This window comes from Hibiscus syriacus, unplaced genomic scaffold, assembly GCF_006381635.1.
Source record: "Hibiscus syriacus cultivar Baekdansim isolate YM2019G1 unplaced genomic scaffold, ASM638163v2 tig00111191_pilon, whole genome shotgun sequence".
Classification (NCBI taxonomy): Eukaryota; Viridiplantae; Streptophyta; class Magnoliopsida; order Malvales; family Malvaceae; genus Hibiscus; species Hibiscus syriacus.
In genome coordinates, this window is record NW_024063010.1 from 2,366,839 (window position 1) to 2,391,577 (window position 24,739).

General features: G+C 32.3%; 1 protein-coding gene across 5 annotated transcripts; it reads right to left on the reverse strand.

Moving 5' to 3' along the window:
• Positions 1–1,410: 1,410 nt before the first annotated feature.
• Positions 1,411–16,948, reverse strand: LOC120155466 (alpha,alpha-trehalose-phosphate synthase [UDP-forming] 1-like). 5 transcript variants are annotated; one of them, XM_039167018.1, is made up of 18 exons: positions 16,793–16,948; positions 13,802–13,883; positions 9,592–9,991; positions 9,401–9,498; positions 8,915–9,303; positions 8,171–8,285; positions 7,890–7,991; positions 7,170–7,320; positions 6,182–6,270; positions 5,162–5,210; positions 4,407–4,507; positions 4,023–4,210; positions 3,541–3,658; positions 3,048–3,224; positions 2,682–2,973; positions 2,449–2,579; positions 2,266–2,364; positions 1,411–2,101 (listed from the first exon to the last, which is right to left on the reverse strand). In XM_039167018.1, the coding sequence occupies exons 3-18, from the start codon at positions 9,980–9,982 to the stop codon at positions 1,706–1,708; spliced, it is 2,886 nt and encodes a 961-aa protein (XP_039022949.1). In that variant the 5' UTR covers positions 9,983–9,991; positions 13,802–13,883; positions 16,793–16,948; the 3' UTR covers positions 1,411–1,705. The 5 variants fall into 5 exon arrangements, with proteins under 5 accessions (XP_039022949.1, XP_039022948.1, XP_039022951.1 ...); XM_039167017.1 differs by having other exon boundaries at positions 13,807–13,883; positions 16,793–16,947; XM_039167020.1 differs by lacking the exons at positions 13,802–13,883; positions 16,793–16,948 and adding an exon at positions 10,564–10,737 and having other exon boundaries at positions 2,682–2,769; positions 2,851–2,973.
• Between the last annotated feature and the right edge of the window lie 7,791 nt (positions 16,949–24,739).

The following is a 24,739-nucleotide window of genomic DNA, read 5'->3' on the forward strand; positions in this document are numbered from 1 at the left end:
CAGCCATCGCTCTCACTCGAATCTAGCTTCTTCGGATCGTTTTTGACAATTTGTGTGAACCACCGTGTATTATAACACCTCCGTCGACAAATTCGTATCGCCGACAAAATTTCACTATTCACGAAATTTACTATTTACGTGAATAGTAATAAATAGTAACCTCGCAAAAAATTGACAAAATTCACAACCTAAAAGCTCTTATTACCAGTTGTTAGGAAATAAACGAGTAACAAGTAATTTCCCTATAGCCAGATTAGTGAGAATACAAAATAAAAGCGGAAAAATAATACCCGAAAAATTGATAACGGAGTTCAGCCAATTGTGCTTACATCTCCGGACTGCTGTAGATATTTTACTAAAGAAAAAAATTACAGGTGTTTACAAAACACACTTGAGAGAGAACTTGAAGATTTTGGGATGATTTTAAAACTAAATGGACTAGAGTATTTATAGTTAAAGCTTAAGGACTAATCTTAAAAATACCCTAAAATGTATAGTGACTAAATATATAATTAACCTTATTACAATTTAATTAAAAAATTAAAACACCAAATTCGGTGCCCCTTGTTGATTTTTAATCATCCTCAGCCGCACTCTTTGACTTCCAACAGGGGTGATGTGTCCGGTGCACTGCTTCCACATCCAAGAATGTTGATGATGCCTGGTGGTAGACACTTCGATTCTGAAGAAGGAAAAGATTCATCATATGAAACTGGTCCTAATCAGACCCGAATTCCATCAAGGAATTGTTTTTGTACTCGAGGGGAAAATCAAAGTCTTTCCGCGTGATGTGGGTTTTACCTTTATTTCAAACAGTTCTCAGCTCGCGTAAGTACGTCTCTTAGAACTTCAACAGTTAATTTTTAGGGTAAATTTTAGTACTTAAACTATCAGTTTTGATCCGTTTTAGTGTTTAAACTTTTAATTTTTTTTCTCAAAATCATACCCAAAATTTAATTTTTTGTTTCATTTTAGTACTCCTGTTTAAAAGTCGTTAAGTTTTGAAAATAATTTAAAGTTCATTTACTAAAACAGACCAAAATTGATAGTTTATGTATTAAACGCTTTCAATTTTTAACAGTAGATACTAAAATAAAACAAAAACTAAAACAATAGATATGATTTTAAAAAAATTGAAAGCTTAAGTACTAAAATGAATCAAAATTTAGTTTAGGTACTAAATGCATAGTTTACCCTAATTTTTATTATATTACTTTGATTTTGTTGCGATAAAAGATAATACAAAGAAAATATCCCTTGTATAATTCTTATCATCCGCATATACATTTTATATAAATGTTCGGATTTTTTAATTTTTTTCACGTGTCATATTCTATATTGAGAATATAAAATAATTTCTTAGTAAAAATTAGAAGAGAAACTGAAACCATAATTCTTTAACATTCAAACAGGTAAAAGCAAGTGTAGCTGTTGTAAAAACGAGTGCAACAATGAAGCGAAAATTTTGTCGCCATATATTGTTTTCCTTCATAATACATATGGAGAGAGACTACTATGAACTGTGCGGCGGTTTATTCATGTGCCTGAAAAGTTGAGTTTGCTCTCGAAGGACGAGAGAATCAAAGAAGTGGCGATAAACAAACGGCGGCATATCTGTCTCGAACGTCCAAGAACGCCTTTTGTTTGCTGTGTTCTGTCAGTTTCCGAGTCTTGACATGCTGGAGAGATGGATTATTGTCCATGATCAAGAGCCATTCGCTAGTCTGTTCAGAAATGCGATCACTTCATCCGATGAACCAAGTATATATCGAGCACTTGTACGTGTCCGTCCAACGGCGCAGGAGAAGTAGTTATCTCCTTTGAGATCAAGCACGCTCCAGGCCATCTTTTCCTTTTCGGGTGGTGCACGCCGTATGTTCCCACCGTTATGGTTATTATTGCTGGTTCTTCTGTCAGGGGCAGGAGAAGGACAGGGTGTCTTAGTCTGCGATGATTTTGCCCCATTTTTATTTGCTGGAAGCTTCGAAGGAACCTTTCTCTCTGTAGGTAACCTTGATCCATCGCTTGTTGGCTTGCTTCTAGGCACACTCGTTGCATCAGAAGGCAGCTCGGGCTCGAAAAACGTATAAACATCTTCGTCCTGGTGAAGCCATGAAAATTATCTCATCGTTAAAGGACATCAAACGGAGTTTTAATACCACGCATGTTTTGTTCAACAATATACGCTAATATGGAACCTCTCAAAAGTAGCTCAAATGGTTTAAAATAAGGATTTTTTTAATGCAAGGTTGATCAGAATATTACCTTCTGCAGGAAATGTCCGACACAAAGGACGTAATCAATCGGCGTTGTCATCGATTTATTGTGAACTATCTCTCCTAAAATACGATCGATGGCTGCCCCCTGGATTTAAATGAAATTATGCCGCTAAACTAAAAGTATTCAAATAGATTATACAAAATCCATGTATGGTGAACAGGCAGTTACCTTTGTAACACCGACTGGTCGCACCTCAACTGATCGACTTCCTTGAACAACATCAAGAGATGCATTAGAAATTGGGCCGGTCCAGAGATGCTGCAGCATATCTCTCGCCTGAAGTCGTCCGAACTCTACATCTATAGACAAATAACACAAAAGGAGATACATGAAAGGTTCAGACAAGCAGGGGTGGTATCGACCAAGAGAAAACTCAGAATTCGGAGATCAGACGAAGTTACCTGCATACTTGTAATTCCATACAAGTGATGTCTCACGAAAATCGAAATGTGATCTTGGTGTTCTGTCTCTGAAATACTCGAAAACATGCTGCCATCGTGCCATCAGCATAATTAGGCAAAGCAGGAAAGACAAATTGGATGTAGAGTGCATTAAGTACAATTTAGTTACCTTCACACTATCAACCCATTCCATATTCAGGTGTTCTGGCATGGTTGTCATCCAATCTCCCTTTGTATGGCGTAGAAACATCCCATTTTCCGCAGCCAACCACATGTCATACTCCCAAAAGTCCTGCAAGAGCAATCAGTTGGTTTTGATAGAGGACAAACCAAGGATAGAAAAGCAAAACAAATTCCCCGGCGTACCTCATCCAAGACATCTCTCTTGCTCCCACTAAGGACAACTATCGTTGTCTTTGGATCATTACATAGAGCTGTTAAGGGCTCTTTCAATTCAGGGTGCAATTTAAGGTCCATTTCTTTGAATTGATCACCTCGACTCCCAGGAGTATCCACTGGTTCGGTTAAAGTTGCATTAAGACCCTAAGTTTTGGGCCATCCCCAAGATGTTGTCAACAACATAGGAAGCATATGGAACATTAATAGCATGCCTCCGCTAAAAGAAAGGAGGGGGGGGGGGGACGGAAACCGTAGAGCTAACAATCACTTTATCATTGACAGTAATGGTTAGATTACGTAAAAATGTTTAAAGAAAGGGCAAATATTACTTGCTTTTAGTTGACACAAGAACAATTATACAGGCTATGGGCTTGATGTGTAATACTTTCAGGTCTTGGATAAAACCTTTACTGGTTGAGGGGAATTTTAAAATAACAGATTATTGGTCAAACAACCATACCAGTATCAGCAATCGGTTGCTAGACTGCAAGTAGCGGTCCACTGGATCATTTTGTGGAAGCTCAGGAGGCTTTTTGCTTATCCTTAGTTTTGCTTCAACAACAGTATCGTTCAGTTCACTGCAAAGTATTTATAGGGAACTCAAATATATGTGAATCCTGGTAATTTTTCCATTATAGGGTTAGCACAACAGGGACACATTAGTTTTAATGAGGGCGAAAAAAGGATTCCCACGTCATTTATTTTTATTATTGGGAAATAAAATGTACTGATCTCGGGAGTGAACACAAAGAATTGGTACTGATGATAATCTCTGGCATTTACATACTTGTTAAGGTACCTAAGCTAAAAGCAAATGGCTTGCCAACACCCAGTTAGCCTAGCCTATATGATCAACATGTTCCAGAGGGTGTGGAAACTCGAAAGCAAGAAAGAACAAGCCAAAAGATATATTTCAAAATGGGGCACAAATTGAATGCATACCTTACAAATGTTTCAGCCCATTCTTGAGCAGTGTGTGATGTCACGTGATGGAAATTGTGTTGATGTCGCTTCTTCCTTTCTTCAGCTGACATATTCAGAGCCTGGCTAATAGAAGCAGCCACTTCAGTGATATTCCAGGGATTTACTAGAATTGCTCCAGCACCAAGAGATTGTGCAGCACCAGCAAACTGTAAGATACATCAAGGGTACTAAGGTTGGAAAGAACTACTTTCACAAAAAATCTGATTACAGAACTGTAATCAATTTGTTGAAGGCAAGAATGTTGATTAACCTAAGTCTTCAGTTTAGAATGAAAATCAAGTAGAAAAAGAAACAGTTTTTTCAACCAAAAACATGCAATGAATACTTTTAGTAAATAATTACTTCACTGAGAATGAGAACCCCTTTCTTTGCATCCTGGCAAGCAACAAACTCATAACTGACAAGGTTCATGCCATCCCTCAAGGACGTGACAAGAGCGACATCTGAAGAAAGGAGGAAATTTCATCCATTATGATAGACATCAATACACAATTAAATAACAGTGCCATGAAAACTTTAGTACTAAAAACCATATACCGAATCAATCATGACCGAAATGTTATCATTTTATGAGCTTTGCATGGTGCAAAAGAACAATATTCTAAAACAGATTTTTACTAATACCATGGAGACTGATAAATATTTTAAAGTCTCTAAATGTGGTTTACTATTGGTAAGTTAATCCCATTTTTTGCAAAAAATTATTGGATTTTTCCAGATATCTTTAGAGAACAACTGGCTGCCTTTTTACTCAGAACCCTCCGAAGGAGTCTCAACTTTGTGAAAAGTTGCAATCCTTCGAAGTATCAAAAGACAATAAAAACAACTTTATTGCATTTTACAGAAATATACGTGAACTAATCATGATTTCCATAGAATATTACTTGCAAGAAGTGATATCAGGGTCATTGTTCGTTTCTTAAGTACTATCTGTTATTGCAACTACGGAAGACCAAATCAATGGACATCTGAAAACATAGAGCACAACTTGAAAAGCAAAAGTAAAAGAGGACTAATTTCAAAAGGTTAAATGGTAAAACGACTAAGATCAAACAAATAAATTGAAGAATGAAAAGAAAAAACAATTGAACAAGTACCAGTAACAGCGTATAATGCACATAGTGCTTGAAAGTCGAGTGAACGATCCTGTACAGATGAAAAAAGGCATTGGAAGATTCCTCGGTGATTAAAAATCAATGACGACAAACGATAACTTAAAATATGATTTATCTTGCTTGTAGGAACACATGATCAAAAACAGGTTCAATTATAACAAAATTACAGAATATTCAGGAAAAGAAAAATAACAGCCAGCCTGAAATTTGACCTATTATGACTATTATAATTCATTCTATAGTCCAGACAATATATCATACCCCTGTATATTAATATTTCCTTTTCTAGTCTAGTGAGTTCATAAAAGAAAAAGTTCTGTATATCTCACAGTATCCGCAGAAGGCAAGTACTTCCTCTGCATTTAAAACTTTAGTCAATTTAGTGGACCCATCTTCCTAAGGCACTAAACAGCATAATCAAACTATAAGGGCAGAGAAATTACCTGCAAAAACTAATGTAATGGTAAATTTCTATTACTTTTTTTTTGTGTGTGTTTGTTTGGGGTGGGGGCACAAAAGGAAAATAGAGTGAAAGATATGCATGTTTTTGAGCTCTTCAGTAGAGGATGCAGTCATGCAGATTGCAGAGGCAAAATTAATGCCACCAAAATTCTATTTTAGTGATAGTTTGAATCTGGGGCATACTGTTAATTCTGGGACAGCCCCATTATGATAATTCTCAACTCTAATTTCAAAACAAGAAATGGGGATCTGTTTCTTGTACTCAATTCTACTGTCTCTTCCATTCAATTTCCAACAGAAATGGCTAATCTTTAACATTTACTTTTCTGTAAGATGTTTCATATTTCACTCCTACTTGAATAATAGCAGCCCATCTGTTTCCAATAATCACTAATACATGCACGTAATGTTTGAAATATGATATGTCAAAATGACAGGCAACAGAAATTCTGCAGGCAATGTGGTTCAAATAGAAGAATTCATGAAGCTAGCAGATAAAATGCATGCAAAGCATATCAAGCATGAAATTCAAAAACAGACCAGGTGATGTATTGGTACTGCAGTCAATGATCCAAACCGACCATTAATACGCCCAACAATCTCATGAACTTGGCTTGTAAGTTTCTGGTCTGTGGACAATAGTAAGAAAAACTAAGAATTACGTTCAGCCAAACACACTAATCAGGGAATTTCCACATAATTTCATTATTTATAAAATGATCACATTAAGAGTAAAAAATGATATGATCAAATTGACCACGCACGATGAACACAAGAAATAAAATATGTAAGACAAAGTTGGCAACATTATCATCCTGCGGTTTGCATATACTCCTAGAGTCTGTAGTAAATAATATCAAATTCTTATTCATTGGACAAAAGCAACTGAAGGTTTATGAAGAGTCAGGATCACTAGAAATAGAAGAATGTTAATTATCTTCAACTTTGCTCAGGAAGCAAAACGTACTTCAGGTAAGCAATTGAAGAATTAGAAAAACATATTTATATGTCAAAACTTGACCCTCCGCATAAGAACATAGAAGGGAAGTAAGGTTTGAAGCAATCTAACATCATATCCTAGTTCAGACTTCACAAATATGGTCCTGGAAAACTAAATCCTTTATAATTTAATTGTCACTTTTTCACATATTTAGGCATGCAATTGACGATATCATATTTTAAGTACAGGAGTGAAAATTTCAGGCTCCTATTGTAGATGTACTTTTCACTTTAAAGCTTCTAACTGCTAACTGATATTCCTGGTCTAACATGGTCAGTCGGAAACATCTGGAGCCTCTCTATGCTCAATGGTTAGTAATACACAATTTAAAGAAGGTTGAGAACACCTACCCAAGATCCGACTCAAGAATACTAACACATAACAAAAACAGAAAATCATATTGTATGGGCAAGCTTTCTTGTAAAGGAAAACTAACTCCAGAAATATACCATACCTGGCAAACACAAAAAAAAAAAAAAAAAAAAACTGGAGCACATATCTACAAACAAGAGAAAGGAAGAAGCGTACATTCGGGAACATCAGTCCTTGTTGGCACTGCAATTTGCAGTAAAACAACTTTATCACGCCAGTAAGGATTTTCCTCAAGAAACTTTTCAAATGCCAATATCTTTTGGGGAATTCCTTTAATCATATCAAGACGATCAACGCCAAGCATTACCTGCCAAGTTTGGACAGTTAACAATAAGCACACAGGCAACAAACAAATAATACAAACACAACAAAATAAGGGCACATGAGACTTATACTAAAACAAAAAAGAAGGTATGTAAGAGAGAATTTTGTATTTCTACATGGATTTAAAAGCATTTATAACAAATTGGCAGACATTTCTTATCCTGCATTCATTAAATATAGGGTTTCCTGTAGTCTTTTCAAGTTGTGCCTCTCCACTTAGAGCCAATTATTTTTAGGTTAGATGCTTAACAGGTACAGGTATACACTCTGGTATTACATTAAAATACTATAAACGCATATCTCATTTCTATATATAGAATTAAAAATCAGTGCTTGTGTGTGTATATTCAATAGTTATTCAAGCATGGCCTGACCAATGATCAGGGTAGAACTTTATATTTAACAAACACTGAGTTTTAGTCAAAACAATCAAACAAAATGTTTTTAGAATACTTGCAAAGCCAGAAATCACAGTTTTCATATTTAGAAACAAGCAAGCAGATGAAGAAATTGAAGAATATAATAATACCAAAAGGTAAATAAACGATCTACCTTTCGGCCAGAAAACCTTTCTTTCAAGTCTTTGATGTGTTCCTGGACCTGAGGAAGCTCAAGTGCACGAATGAAACGCTCCGAGTCTATCCCAATAGGAAACTGATGTCTCAAGCAAGTAAAGAACATAAAAACAAGTCTAAGAATTCATTGCAATATTTCCAAAGGAAAAACATGTTTAAAACTAATATTCCTAGAATCCTAGAACAACACCGAAGCAACAAAGAAAAAGAATTTGAAGGCACAAGATCAATCAAGTGAAAAAAAGGAATCAAACATACCGCAGCAACACGAGTCAGTCTCCCTTGATCCTCAACTCCTTCAGGTGTACCCTCAAATCCAAGTATTCGAGTACACGCACTAACAAAATGTCTGGCATAGTCATAGGTATGAAAACTGGAACATGTAAAAAAAATTGTTAACTGCAAGTTAAACAAACAGGTACACAAGTCTGAGGTACACATTCTCAGAGGTGAAAGAATCAAAGGGAATTAACCACTTCAAAGTAATAATACCTTTAGACCTATCAGAATCAAATGCAATCCATCTTAAATCCAAACATCTACACAAATAATGATTTTTTTTTTCATTTTGCTAACTTTTCATCAATAACGAATCACCTTTCTCCGAAGAGTTTCAGAAAGTTCGATTGCAAGAGATCATGCAATGCTGAAACCACATAATCCTGTTTGTTTGGTTTAAACTATAGCACATGGTAGTTACATTAAGCGAAATTAACAAATTCCCATCCACAGAACAAAATCATTAAATTACAAGGCTGTGAAAATGTCAGTGCAACAGAACTGCCGATAGAAACATCAACCATTCCACACCAAAGTTTGAAACAATGAACATGGTACAAGTAGAAAGAAACACCAACTGCAAAAAACTGAGGGGTAAATAGGCTAAGAGTAAAAAATATGTAGCTATACTATGCATATCCAGATTTCATCCATTGAGATAGATTGATAACTTATGCCTGAAAAGCAAAATAAATCAATCATGTTAAATCAGCAGAAACCTACCCAACCAAGTCAGCAGCAAGAACTGAACGCAAAAGCTCAGATCTTGATGGCAGTGTCCTATGAATTTCAGAAGAAGGGAATGGTGTATGTAGAAACCAACCAACTTTCATATTGGTGTTGTGTTTCTTCAGGCATTCTGGAAGATACATGAGGTGGTAATCATGGCACCAGACGACATCCCCCTCTTCATAGTGCATATTTACAACATCAGCAAACATTTGGTTTGCTTTCTTGTATGCCGCAAACTGGGACTGGAAACTTCTTGTGGTAGCAAGGCGATCTTCTTGTGGAAGTCCAAGGTAGTGAAAAAGAGGCCACAAAATATTGTTGCAATAACCATTGTAGTACTGATGAACAATCTCTTCATCGAGGAATACAGGGATACACCTCTGCAATGATAAGTGCCTTCAAAATAAGTCGCCTATACCGTATACAATCGGATTGCATTCCAAATAGAATGCTTCAAATGCATATGCAACTAAATACCTTTTCAGCCAAAGCCTTAGTAAGTGCCTTCTGTCCAATCTCATCTGGAACGTTTACACCAGCCCATCCAATCCACCTTGCTTCAAATTCCTTGACACCTGGAAAGTTCATCAAAGTTATTATATTCCTGAAATGGAAAATGAATGAGTAGTGAAACGTGAACAAAGTAAACCAGGGAGTCGATATCTTACCCAAGAGAGCAGTTACAAGACCTCCAGCACTTATTTCCAGTGACCACGAGTCTTCACCTCTCCTCACAGCAGAAACCGGAAGCCTATTGGCCACTACCAACAGTCGTTGCCTGAAAGGCTTTCCATCTTGTCTTTCACATCCCTCTATCAATGCCCTTGCAAGTGCCGCATCTTCCAAGTATTTTTCAACCAAAGCAACTCTAGAGGTGTCACCTTCTCTAAAACGTGGGCCATTCTCAGATATTTCAGCTGCCTTATGAATATCATTCACATCATTTGAATGGGAAGCTCTACTGCTTTTCCTTTGCTCCCTTAGCTCTCTCTCCCGCAAGAGGCGTCCCACACGAGTTGGTATATGGGTCGAATTACCATTGTACTTGTTTCCAGGCATACGCTCAATCTAGAAACCAACAACCAATACCAATTTTATAAGCTCTCAGAATAATTTTATGTGCTGCATTTTTGTTTTAGTAGATTAAGTGTAGTAATCAGAATAATTCACAGAAAGCTCAGTGTCTTCCTAAATTAGGTGGTACAAGACTCTGCTGCCAATAATTTTGTACAAACAGTTATTAAGAATTCCGTTGCCATTATAAACTTCTGATTGCTTGAATTTCACAAAAAAGAAGTAGCAAACAACATATAAACAAAAGGACAGAAAAAAATGGAAAAGATAACAAATAAAATGGGATCCACAGAATTTGATGCTTAAATGGGGTCCAACCGTGAATTTTTAATAATTGAAACCCAAGATTTCTTTTAGAGAAAAAAAGGAGCAAGAATGGCACATTAGTTGAGCAGAAACAAAGACAACATCCACACGGCTATCTAGTTCCGTTCATTTTTCAAAGATTCCACAAGAACCCATCATCCATTTTAAAACATTAGTTCGTTAAACTAGAAGAATTTACCACCTTCAAGAACGAATCCTAAAAAACAAAAAACCCACTATTTCCAATACAAAAAATTAACCTGCATATGCTTTGCTAGAACACGTGAACTTCTGTATTAGGTGAAGTTGAAGCAGAAAAGGATTAGATGAGAAAGGTAAAGAAATGAAACAGGATATTTCCAGCAGAGTGTAGTTGTGGGTGGTAGAGATTTATGATAGCAAGGAAAAAAGTAAGGATGGAACACAATTCTTGTGAAATATTTATAAGAGCACTTAAAAGATCGAGTTGAAACCGGGAAGAAAAGGTTTTACCAATAAAAAAACCAGAAAATTAATATAGTAAAATACTAATCCAAAACCTCTGAACATGTAAGAAAATGGGACCATATCAATCAAGTAATTTAATACGTTGATTAAATGATTGTTACTAAAAATATTCGATGACGAAAGCACATAGGGGAGATCTTCAGCTTTGTTTTTCTACACGTTCCTCGGTGGGTCCTCATCGGGTAAGACCACATGAGCATTATTCCATTCTTATCGGGAATTTAAACAGATTTCTAATCTGAACCGCTTCAATTTTTATTATTTTAATTTTGTTAGTGATAGAACAAATAATTTTTTTTTAAAAAAGTTGTCTTTTTATTCCACAAAAAAGGGTAAAATAAAACAATCAAATCTCTTCACTTATTATAATAATTAAACCCCTATTTTCGAAAAAAAGGAACAGAAATTTTAAACCATTTTTCCTTTTAGTGAAAGGAAAGACAAGTTCATATTTTAGCATTAGCCAATGTCGTCAGCTGGTTTTGTCAAAAGGCTCGAGATATCAATGTACTACCCTTGAAAACCATGGCAGACTCTAGAACGCAAAATAGGAGAAAACAAGAGACGTCACAATTAAAAAATTAATGCGACAAGTACATAACTGTTTGGAGATGCGGTAAAATGGAAGAAAGCGACTAAGCAATAGTCTAAAAGCTAAAACAATAGTAACAATGTGGACACTTTCTCAGAAGTTGCATGCATAAGAATACATAAAATTGATAAAGAAGTCCACGCAGATTGCTATCATTAGTTGACTTGTTCATTACATTGTAATTGAACAAAGAAGAAAAGAACTAAAGAGTATGAAAAATGCTGTGCAATACAACAATTAATCAAATCTTTAGAAGCAATTCAAATATGAATTTTTTTCTTACATATATAGGATAATATCTAAGAAGAGGCGTGGGAACTGCTAAGGTCCAACTTTTGGTCTAAGACAAGATACTAGTAAATCGAAATTGATTTGGTCAAATTAGGTATACTCTTACTAAACATAGGTATAAAATGTGATATATATTGTAAATATATATGTGTAACATATAGAAAGATTCCAATATATCAACAGTTCAAAATGAAAAGAATATTACCAACAATGAATCAAAAATTAAGTTTTGGGATTTTATATCTTAAGTTTGAGTTTCACTATGTCTGGGCTATTAGTCTAAATTTTATTATATTTAAATCTCACTACATGTGATCTTTCCAATCCTTAGTCTAAATTATTGTGATAGTTATTCGGATGTGGAAACGTTTTAATTTGAGAAATTCTATTCTATATTTTTAATACCTTATTTAAATTAAAATTTTAAAATAAATAATAAAAATAAGATTCAACTTAGGTTGTCGTCTAAGTTAAGAAGAAAGTGTCTAAAAGGAAGGGCACAAGCATGTATGGCATAAGCATGCTTTTCAGAACCGGACCGGTTAGCAAACCGGCCATGCTATCGGTTCACTGGTTCAACCGGACGACGTCATAATTATTTAAAAAATTAAATAAAAATACCAAAAATATTTAATAAAAAATAATTTTTTATATCACAAGTCATATTCAAAGCAAGTCATAACATATATAAGTTAAAAACCATAAAATCAAGTGAAACAAAATGATTCAAATTAAGTACAACATAATATTTAAGGTAAAACATATTAAATAATAAATATAATTATATAACTATAATTAAAAAATAAATTTGGGGTTAAAAAATCATAACAAAATGATATTGTTTGGTTTAATTTTTTTTTTTAAAAAACAATCTCACATGGCTAAGAAACATAGAAGAGCATCCCAAAAGTCTAAAGAGTAAAAATATGAGAACAAAACAATCACACATTGCTAAGAAACATAGAAGAACATCATAACTAACTTCTATAAATAATAGAGGTAATTTGGCATTTAAAATAATGGAGCCTTTTGGTGATCATTGAGTGAATTATTCTTTCCCTTCAATCAAGCTTGAATTTTAGGCTTCAATCGAGCTTCTAAATTTTTTTTAGTTCAAGCCTTTTTGAGTTCAAGTTTCAATACTATATTTCGAGTTTGGGTTGAACTTGACAAATTTTAACTTGTGAGTTTGAGTCGAGTTGAGCTTACTTTTAAAATTTTCAAGTTCGAGTCGAGTTCAGCAATACTCAAGTTCGACTTGGCTCAACAAACGACGTTGTTTGGTTTAATTTTTTTTTTAAATAAAAAATAAAATTTCCGACTTTTTCCGGTTTTCAACGGTTCTGACGGTTCACTAGTAGCGGTTCAACCGGTTTAGATTGAACCGGACTAGCACACAGTTCTCGGTTAAACCGGTTAAACCGGCCGGTCCGGTCCGGTTTTCAAAACAATGGGCATAAGCCGCATTCTAGGCATGAAAAAGAACCATGTGACATTCATGAATTGTTTCAACTTAAACTTTTATTATCCTCATTATATTCAACGCATCGAACCCCACTCTGGGTATTATCAAATGTGTTTTTCATTTGGAAATGATTATAAAAATTTTCTATCTATACCAATCTTGTAAGAACTAAATCTGTGGTCAATGAACAGTGTTCACTGCGATGACATGTTAAACCCTACCTTGATGAGTGGGGGGCTACTAGTACTCTTTTGCTAAGGGGAAATTTCTGAACATCGGCCTGTGTATGTGGAGAACAACCAAAATGGGGCAACCGTTTCCCTGATGAGTGGGGGAGCTACTAGTACACTTTTGCTAGAGGAAATTTCAGAACAAAAGGCTATTTTTCGACCTGTGGAGAACAACCAAATGGGACAACGGTTTCTCCATTTTACTAGAGGAAATTTTTGAAGTAACAGACATTTTCCCAACTTGGGAAATTGACGCAACTGAGAACAGACGTTTTTTAAGTAAAGCACCGAAACGACAAACCATAATGCTTGGCCCAGACGTATTCCTAATTTGATTCCTTGAAAGAGAACATAAATGATAACTGCTTTAACCAAATTAAACAGAGAGTACATATTAGGAATCTCCTTGGTACCTAACCTGATGTTCGAAAATGATTTGCCACCAACTTGTACTGTACGATTAGAAGAGTCGGGCACCTAACCTTGTAACACGCTCTGCACATTTTAAGCAAGATTTCCTAGTCAAAAAACAAATTTGATTCCAAAGCATAAAGCTTGTAGACTAGCTAGATAACAATTGACCAAAATCAATTCAAGTCGAGCAATAGCAACTGAAGAAACAAGAAAGAAAGATAACAGAGACAGAAAAGAGAAGCGTTCGGCAAAAATGGATAACATAAACAATCTGGTGCTAAAAATGTCGGAGATTAATGGTCAAGTAAAATGCCGCTACTTATGGTCTAAGAGGAAATGGGGATTGGGGAAGACCTGCATGAACTTCTTGTCGGCGAATGGGGGGACTTTTGGTTTTCGAAAGTGTGATGATAAAAAGCAAACAGAAATATTTTGTTTAAATGTCTTTTTGAATGATGACTATTATCGAAAGACAGATACCGGAAAAGAACCATAAATCATGTAACTAAATCGATGAAAGGGAAGAAAAGGAAATGAGCGAAGACCAGAAAATTGACAGAAAGGACTTTGCATGCTGCTTTGTTCTTTCTCTGTACTAAACGAAGGCAAAGTGGGGTGGGATTGGTATCATTGCTTGTGGTCAGAGATAGGAAGGAAGATACGGGGGATCCTAGAGCGTGAGTGCCCGTGAAAAGATATACATTGCTGGCCACTCGCCAGGGAATTTTCAGTGAAGGCATATGAATCTGCCACTCATTCACGAAAGAGGGTTGATACCCACGTGGGTCCCAAAAAAATTTATGTCACAGACTTCTTGCCTGGGCTGGTGTTGGGACCTTGGTCTGGCCAACCAAATCACCTGATGAGATGATATTAATCATCCAGTCTGGCAAACACTTTCGTGGAAGCAAAAATGACCTCACACCAGGGTTGTATTTATGCAGCTTATAAGGATCAACTGCATACCTATACCTATTATTTTGGGAAAGTTATTAAATTTAGTTTAATTTAATAAGAGGAAAGAAAAAATAAAGAAATTTGAAAATTTATTTTTTCTAAAATATTATATATTAAAATTTTAGAGTGCCATTTTTAATTTATAGATTCGCCCAACCTCACAAAAACACTGTAAAAAAATCTCTGAATTTTATGTTGAGGCCTAGGAAAGTATTTTTTAATGTGGGCTCATGGAAATGTCACATCGTAAAACGTCTAAAACGTAAGCCTGCCTTAAAGGCTCGAAGGCTCAAAGTAATGGCTGGCTAGTATCTAGTGGCTAGTCTAGCATAAAAAAATCCTCATTGTTTTCATCTAATGGGACTAATAGAGAAAGTACTACGCTCTGGTTCTGAAACTCCTCGTGATTTTCCTTGAAACTCAAATTACAAAACAAGAATCATACAGAGAAATACAGCTTGGGTCAATTACGATTTAGAAAGAGCAAGAAGTACTCGGTTTTCAATTACAGATGTATCTGGTTTTCAAATTCTAGGTGTGATTAGTAAGTGGGGAATATATACTATTCTTATCTAACGAGTCAGGGAATCTCTACGTACCAAATGAAGACACGTAAATTCCGAGTTCCTATGGAGTTCTCACTCCCTCTTTCGCAATCAGAGAAACTAAAATTAGTCATCCTATCCACTGTAAGAGATCAGAATAGCAAGATGGGCAGCAATTTGGCCAGTTTGCTAAAAGAAATTGTCATTTTCTTCACTAATGATTTTGGCCCTCTTTCCTTCTAGTGTATAATCCTCAAACAACAATTATTGAACTTATTTCCAAAAGTTAAACACACTGCCGTAAAAGATACAAGGGTAGTCAAGACTTAACATCATAATCTCCTGGGCCTCACAGAGAAATATCCTCCGGTAAATTATGATATTTGAAAGTTCCAGATGCAATTGGCTGTAAAGCCTGCTATATGATTAACTAGCCGAAAATGCAGCCTCCTCTAAAGGCATATTAATGACAAATCTGAGAACAACGTTTGCAGAGACCAAAATGTGCTTAACCTCAATTTTAATGGAATGCTTGTAGAACAAGTTCTACGGTGTCCCATTAAAGGAACCTGCTTCGTGCTTTCTCGAAGTCTTAAGAACCGAAGAAAGTCTAGGCAGCTCTGTCAGCAACTAAACTCGGATTCCACTAGAAGTAGCACACTACCAATTGGCTACATACACTAGAATCTAACACACTTTTAAAAAAAACCTTCAAAGACGAATATCGTATTTTAAAAATTAAAAGGAATCACAATATTTAAAAATAATAATAAGTAGCTTTTTTATTGAATAATTATTTCTAAAAACTAATGACTACTGTATTTTAATTTACTTTGTCAATACAATTTTAAAATAATAAATATTGTACTTAACTTTCATAATACCAATTTAGTGAAAGCTTTCTAATTAATATATAATCTTATTCGAAAATGAAGCAATATAATTAGGAACTTTTCTTTCCTAAAAACTAAAATAGTAAAATGTCTACATATTGTAATTTTCAATATCACCGTATGATTAAAAAAAAAACAATATCACCGTATGAGTCTAACAACTTTCCTATAACCAAATTTCATATAAACAAAAAACAGTATTATTCTACGTTCAAAATACAACAAAAAATCCAGATATAGACAGAATCATTTTGAAAAATAAATAATAAAGTAATTATCATTATTGGAAAACAACGAAAATCTCGATATTGCAAACAAAGAAACAAAACTTTTCTTTCAATATACGCCAAAATTTCTTCTCTCGTTTAACAGCAACCAAACAGATCAGCCTTGAAACTATGAACTTTATTTCTCAAGACAATTCTTAAACGGAATCACGAATAACGACGATGAGAATCAACGTGCCTCTAGTTATCGGAATTCCAAACAAAAACAAATAATGATGATGATCGATATTTTAAGATTCAAACTCAAACAGAACAAATAAGAAAAACAGAACAGAGGCTGAAAAGAATAAGAAAGGAGAAAAATTAACCTTGAGAAAATGTAGTAGTAGATCTGGCTGTTGAAGAAACCGCTCAAATGATATGGAATTTCAAAAGAACAAGCCTCAAATTGTTGGATGTCAAATTCGAATTAAATAAAATGAAAATAAAAACAGAGTAAGCGAATTTTCAGGAGAGATAGAGAAGAAGAGAAAGATGAGGATATTTATAGGAGAGAATCAAAGAGGAGAGACTGAGAGAGTAATGGCGTATTGACTTCGCTTCGTTTGTGTCCAATCATTTGGAGGGAATTTGTTCTTTCTCGCTTTTCAAAAAACAATTATTAATCAAATTTTCCTTTTTTATATGGGTAAATTACTTTAAATCTCATTAACATTTCGCTTTTTACTATATAATTTTAAATATATATATATTTAATAAATAATGAATTTGATTGACCACAATATTTTCCACTAACATAATCTAAAAGTATAGTTAATTGCATCGCGCGTATTTAAATTATGACTATCATTTTAAATCACTTTAAAATTTTTAAATAGTTTAATAACATCCCTAAATCACGACTTTTATTTTAAAATAATCCTTAAACTTTTAAGCATTTCAATTTTATCGTTAAACTATAACTCTCATTCCAAATTAGTCTCCAAACTTTTGAATCTTCCAATCTCATTTCCACATTTATCCAAATATGTAATTAGTTTCAACCATAATTTAACCTAAATTTTATTTTTCTGGAAAAAAATATAATAATATAGATTGGCATAATTGTTTTATTATCAAGGTATGTGATTAGCATATACCAATAGTTTGGGATGAAATTGAAATGTTCAAGAGTTTGGGGATTAATTTTAAATGAGGGTTATAGTTTGGGATGAAATGGGAAGTTCCAAAAGTTTAAGAATTAATTTAGAATGAGAATAATTCTATGAATGAAATTGGAATATTGAAAAGTTTAAAAACCAATTGATAATGATAATCGTAGTTTGAGGATGTGTGGTGCAATTAACTCCTAAAATATGCCATGTATCTTTATTGGATAAACTACACTATGACCACTTAACTATGAGAGATTCTAATATGACCATCAATCTTTTAATTTTATTAATGAAACCACTAAATTATTTAGATAATGTCAATTAAGTCACAAGTCGTTAACATTTAATGAAGATGGTGACATAGTAGTTAAAAGCTTTGATATAATTAGACAATTGGTATTTTCTACTTACATATTATATCAATATGGTGATAACTTTATTTTCAATAAATTTAATCATCTAATTTGATAATGACACATATCACTAATGACAAATATCATCACATGATTGGATGATTTTTTTATACAATGACAATTGAATTTCATTAATAAAAATGGAGGGATCAAAATTACAACGCATCTAAAGAGAAAATTAGAGACAATAGTCACCAAAAACTCGTACATAAAACTGAAATAGTAAGCCCAAATATATGAAGAGAATGAAACTTTACAAACATCAAAACAATCTAGTAACCTTCATAAAACTCCTCGTCACTGTCGAACGAGACGTTTTACGATGTGATAAAGGAGTGGTGAGCAAACCAAACAATTTGGCAGATTGTTTCGCTACACGATTTTTATTATATCAGTAAACGATCATTTACAAAAGAAGGGATATGACAATACGTGACTACCGACAAACCAATCATAAAACAAATGTCGTGAGGATATTTGTAGAAGCACTAACACGACCGCATAAGTATGCGAAAAACTTACCGAAAACCATAAGAAACGTACCACAAGAGCATAGAAAAAGTGTGCCACAAGAGCAGAGAAAAATGTGTCACAATGACATATATTTTTATTTAAAAGTGAAAAAAAAAACTCAATAAAAAAGAAAAGACATAATATGAAAAAAAATAAGAAAAATAAAAATCATCGGCAACACCTATTTTTTATTGTCTCATCTGCTACATCAATTAGTGGTTGATAAGAAGAAAAGTTTTCTTCTATTGTTTCTTCTCATACTCTTCGGCCCGTTAAATGGCTTTCATCAAGGAGTATTTTATGGTATTGGATTTTTAACTGGTTGACACAAGAAGATTGTCACGTATAGGGATGAATAAAACTCGACTTGACTCGAGAAATTTATTCTTTTTACTCGGCTCAAATCGAATTGATTTCGAGTTACAATTTCATAAACTCGATTCGACTCAAAAAAATTTCAAGTTTAAATTGAGTTGTAAAACACAGCTCAAATAACTCAAAATTTTTAGTAATTAGTTGATTTATTTTCAAGTTTGAGTCGAGTTCTTCGACTTTGTATCATATATGTATATCACTTATGAAAAAAATATAAAGAAATATTTTTGTATTGTATATATGGTTATAGAAAGTCACTTAAATTAGAATCAAATAATATTATAATATTATAAATATTTACAATTAAATTTTAAAAAAATTCTAAAAATCGACTCGACTCGAAATTTTTTTAAGTCAACTATGAGTTGTAAAATAGAACTCGTCAACTCGAAAATTTTTTACTCGAATCGATCGAACGCTCACCCCTAATTATGATAGACATATTCATGTACAGTCTATCCGATGATCGGCTACCAAAGTTGCTTATTCTCTTGTAAGTTTTGCATTTTTGTTTCTAGAAAAAACCTTTATCAACCTTTTCTAAAAAAGTTACTATCAGCAAAAATATATATTTTAAAAAAATTCAATAAAAAATTATATTTAAATATATTTTTTAATTATTTACTATATGTAAAATAATTATTATCAAAATTATTTTCTAATTTTTTTTATTAAACTAAGGTGATTACAAAGTAGTATATATTATAAATACTCTCAACCATTTGATAATGAACGCTCAATCACCTTGCTGTAGTCTCTGGTGCACGAACCTGTGACCTATAAGAACAACAACGATTCTTTTAACCACTCATGTAAATTGGTTCGTCCTTAAAGAATATATTTTTAATTGAACAAAAGGAGTACATGTTTTTATATTTCTTTAAGCTATTCATGTTTTAAAAAAATTAAATTAAATAGCTTAATCAGTCATTATATCATTAAGCCTCAACCATTATAATACTTTGTCATTTGTCAATGAAAAGTAGGGATGGAAAATCAAATACCCATTTTTTGTTCATGAATTTCACTTCCCTCAACACAATAGTTTAGCTGATCAATTAACAACTTTTAACCTTTACGCAAAAGTTTTTCATAAAGTGATAGAGGTCACTACTTTCCTAAGCCACAAAGGAAAATCAATAGTACTAACTCTCTTCTTTTTTTTCCAATAACCTGAAGTAAATACAAGGTAGTATATGTTTGAAGATAACTCTCAATCTTTCAACATTGAACGCTCACACCCCTGACATCTATGGTGCTCAAACCCGAGTCCTCAGGAATAACAATAATTCCTTTAGCACGGAGGTCACTTGATTCGTGCAGTAGTACTTTAACTTAATGTTTGAGAATTGGAAAAAATACTAATTCATGCACTTTTTTAATTTTTGATAAATTAATATAATAATTATAAAATATGAATTCGATTTGATATTATCCATAAATGCTTCTAATCTTTATTTTTTAAACCCAAAACTATATTTTAACTATCTTTAATCCGTGTTTATAAGCACGAATTAACTCTATATTTAATATAAAGAGGGAAAAAAAACAATTGTTGAAAGCTATGTGATTCTTTTAACTTTTTAGAAAGTTAAAAATTCTGATAGCACTATCGATTTTGGCCCCCTAAACAAATATGCATGGTGATAGCATAGGCAGCACACTTGAAAGCTTTATGCTTTACGTCTCTTTTTAAATTTTTAGGTAAACTAAATATTTAATACCTAAACTATCAATTTTGATTCGTTATAGTACCTAAACTTTTAGTTTTTTCAAAATTATACCTCTCGTTTAGTTATTGTTTCATTTTAGTACCCCGCTAAAAACTTAACGTTAAGTTTTAAAAAAATTGAAAGTTTAGGCGCTGATAGCAGAGGCAGCAGAGTTGAAAGCTTTATGCTTTTACATCTCTTTTTAAAATTTTCAGGTAAACTACGTGTTTAGTATCTAAACGATCAGTTTTGGTTTGTTATAGTACTTAAACTTTTAATTTTTTCAAAATCATTCCTATCATTTAGTTTTTGTTTTATTTTAGTACCCGTTAAAAACTTAACATTAAGTTTTTAAAAGAAAATTAAAAGTTTAGGTACTAAAACAGACCAAAACTGATAGTTTAGATACTAAACACGTTAATTTTTTAACGACTGGTACTAAAATAAAGTAAAAACTAAACGTTGGGTATGATTTTTAAAAAATTAAAAGTTTAGATATTAAAATATGCCAAAACTGATAATTCAGGTATTAAAATCATAACTTAAGCAATTTTTTTTATCAACTTTGTGTATATTTAGCTCTCACTTGAGCAAAGCTACTTTTTGTTATTGGTTTCCCTACTTTCCTTTTGAGTGCTAAAATATAAATAGGGTTTTGCTTGCCTTTGCAGAAAGGGTTTTATGAAATTCAGTAACTCACAACTCTAGTGTCCGACTAAGCACTAGCTTTGTTAAAATATCATATTCCAATCTCAATCCAGTGGAAATTAAAACAGGAAAAAGATGCCTTTTCTGCAAAAATGAGACCCACGTAACATTGGCAAAATCACCGAAATAATGTAAGTGAGATTTTTTAATTTCCAATATAGTTCAACTTGGACATTATTTTTCTATATGGTGAATTGAACAGTACCTATCTAAATATGACAGGTGTTTCACGCGTCTTCAAATTAATATGAAGACTCCACGACTACATGACGTCTTTAAATAAATTGAAAAGACCCCATGAATGCACAACATCTTCAAACCAATAAAAAGTCTTAATTCAAGAAATAATATAACGAATGCCTTATATGAGAAAATAATTTTTCTCACAACCCTATATTAACGAGAAAGCCCACATTACACATTACACATATATATATATATATATGAAATTTTTTATTTTTATTAGATAAAATAGAGACATAATTGAAAAATATATAGAAATATATTATTATAATTATCTCTGAATATATAAGAAATAATTATAATATTTTATCGAATCAGATTGAATAAGAGATTTTTCATTTTAAACTTAAACATGATCTGATTCTATTCTTTTTTAAAAAAAATCAATCTTATAAAATTAGATTAAATAAAAATTCATTGAATTCAAATCTTATCTCTATACCTATTCATACATCTCCGAAAAAACAACATATGTCCGCATAGAAAAAGGATAATTCCATGGACTTTGTTACATGAAATAAACGAACAAATCATTATCATAACTCATAGGGAGATGTACACTCTTTAGAAATATATATTAGAATTTTAAAAAATTGAAACATATCAAATTAAATTATTAATAGAATTGTAAAATATATAAAAAAATTAATTTTTTTTCGTAAAATTCAGTTGTTTGATATTTCTAAGAGTGTTCAAATGGTCATTTTGACCACCGAATCGGTCAAATACCCATTAATCGAATTAATTAAATGATTTTTTTTAACCATTATTCGAATCAATTTTTATTTGAAAATCATTAATCGAACTGAATAAAAAGTTCGGTTAATTCAGTCACCAACCGAATTAATCGATTTTTTTTATAATTTTATTTAAATTAGAATAATTTGAGTTTAATATATATACCTTTTTAATTTGAGTTCAAATTTAGATAGATCTTGATAATTTAATCATCTAGTGTAGTTAAAAAATAGTTCTATCTTAATTTTTAATGGGTTTGAGCTTAAAAATATGTATTTAATATATATAATATATTAATTAATTTCGAACTGAATTAACCGTTTCTCGACCGTAAATATTCCTATGTCCATCTATAATCACAATTAATTCATTGATTAAGTAGACCTGATGGATAGATTAAGTTTTTTTTATTAAGCTGAGGTGATTATAAAGTAATACTTCTAAGTACTTTAAATTATTTGATAATGAACACAGAATTAACATTGTAGTTGATGGTACTCGAACCTATGATCTCAAAAAAATAACAATAATTTCTTTAACTATTGATATAATTCGATTCGTGTGAATTGATTAAGTTGACGGTCTTTAATAGGCAAACCAAAGATTTTATCTATAAAAGACGTAAACTAAGCTTAAATCTCTTAAATTAAAAAAATCAATAAATTAATGATTGCCTAAATTCTAGAAAAAAAAATAAAATTAATGAATAAGGGGATAAAAGTTAAAAAATGATACTTTTTGGTTGTGAACCACAAAAGATAGTTCATCAAATCATTTTTATGGAGAATCATGAAAGAGATGTCCAACCAATCAATAGTTAGTTTATTGAGATAAGATATTAAATTATTTAAATATAATTAGATGTTTAAATTTTAATATTTGTGAATAAAATAAATAGGATTAAGAGTATCTCTTTTATCTTTATATTATTTAATCTAGATTAATCAGTAAATTAATATTTATAATTAAATAAAAAGAAGAAGAGCGACAGAGGAACCCAAATGGACCCTACACACTTAAAGTGAGTTGATCGAACATGTATACAAAAATAATATGGTTTGATTTTAAAGAGATAATTTTCATGCACGTAGCAATCTCATATCGGCTTTTTGGGATTTCCTTTGTCCACTATGAGATTTTGTATCTTTTTGCAAGATGGTATAGCCTATTCCATGAAGGCACCTAAGAACATTATTGCAAGCTTATTTCATAGATTTAGATTTGTTGCATTTGATTTGTTAGTTTGATAATTTAATTAATGGTAAATTAAGCGTTTAATACTTTAACTATTAGTTTTAGTATATTTTAGTACCTAAACTTTTATTTTTTTCTATATCATACCTAAAGTTTAGTTTTTGCTTCATTTTTTTAGTATTTTGCCATTAAAACTTTAATTTTTGTTTCATTTTAGTACCATGTTCAAAATTTAACATTAAGTTTTGAAAAATTTGAAAGTTTAGGTAGGTACTAAACTGAACCAAAAATGATATTTTGAGTATTAAACGCAATAAGTTTTTGGGAGGGACAAGAGGTCTTCTCATTTCTTTACGCATCTTTATCCCTATTCACATCATCATAATTTAAATCTAGAACTTTGTTTAAAGGATCTTACATCATCTCGCCAAACCAATTGGTAGTTTATTGTATCTTTGTGCTTTCATATAATTTTTTAAAAAACAACTAGAAAACATCACTTAAAATTCAAACACTAAATTAATAAATCTCTATATATTTCTATTACCTTTACACTTTTTTATGATCGTTGGATGAGAAAATCAAAGATAGAGATTAACATATTTTTTTTAGTAAATATCTTCACATTTTTTATTGTTAATATCAGCCTTTGATTTCCTTAATCCAACCATCATAAAAAATTGTAGAACTAAAAATTATCCATTAAATGTAATTGGATATATCCTTATATATAATTATAATTTTTATCATCATTATTATGACTAAAATGGTACATTATATTCATATTATAATAACTATGTCAAAATAATTATGTCTAAAATGCTAAAAATTCTTTATTAGATCGTAATTTAATATATATTAGTTCCATGAGTTGTAGAGTTTAATGGTGTTAGTTTATATAGGCATGTTTAAGTGTTTAGGTTATGTTTCTTGACAATGTGAGATAAAAGCTAAAGAGAAAATAACCTCAGTGACCAAAAATGCCTTATAATATACAATTTTAACCAACTTTTTTTGGATTTGCCAAAATGACCAACTAAATCGCAATGCGATCGATAATTCGCAACGCGATCTCCGGTATCGCAAATCAGTTTCCAGATTCGTAATGCGATTCTGACTATCGCATTGCGATTTTCCAAATTCGCGTTGCGATTTTTCTAATTCGTAATGCGAATACGTAAATCGCAATGTGAATACGTAAATTGCAATGCGAATACGTAAATCGCAACGCGAATACGTAAATCGCAACGCGATTATGACAATCG

Bases quoted from the DNA above. Each gene is read 5' to 3' on its own strand.
- LOC120155466 (XM_039167016.1), bottom strand. The intron at 9,304-9,400 runs GTATTTAGTTGC...TTATCATTGCAG, and splicing joins CTAAGGCTTTGGCTGAAAAG to AGGTGTATCCCTGTATTCCT. The intron at 2,580-2,681 runs GTAACTTCGTCT...ATTTGTCTATAG, and splicing joins ATGGAATTACAAGTATGCAG to ATGTAGAGTTCGGACGACTT.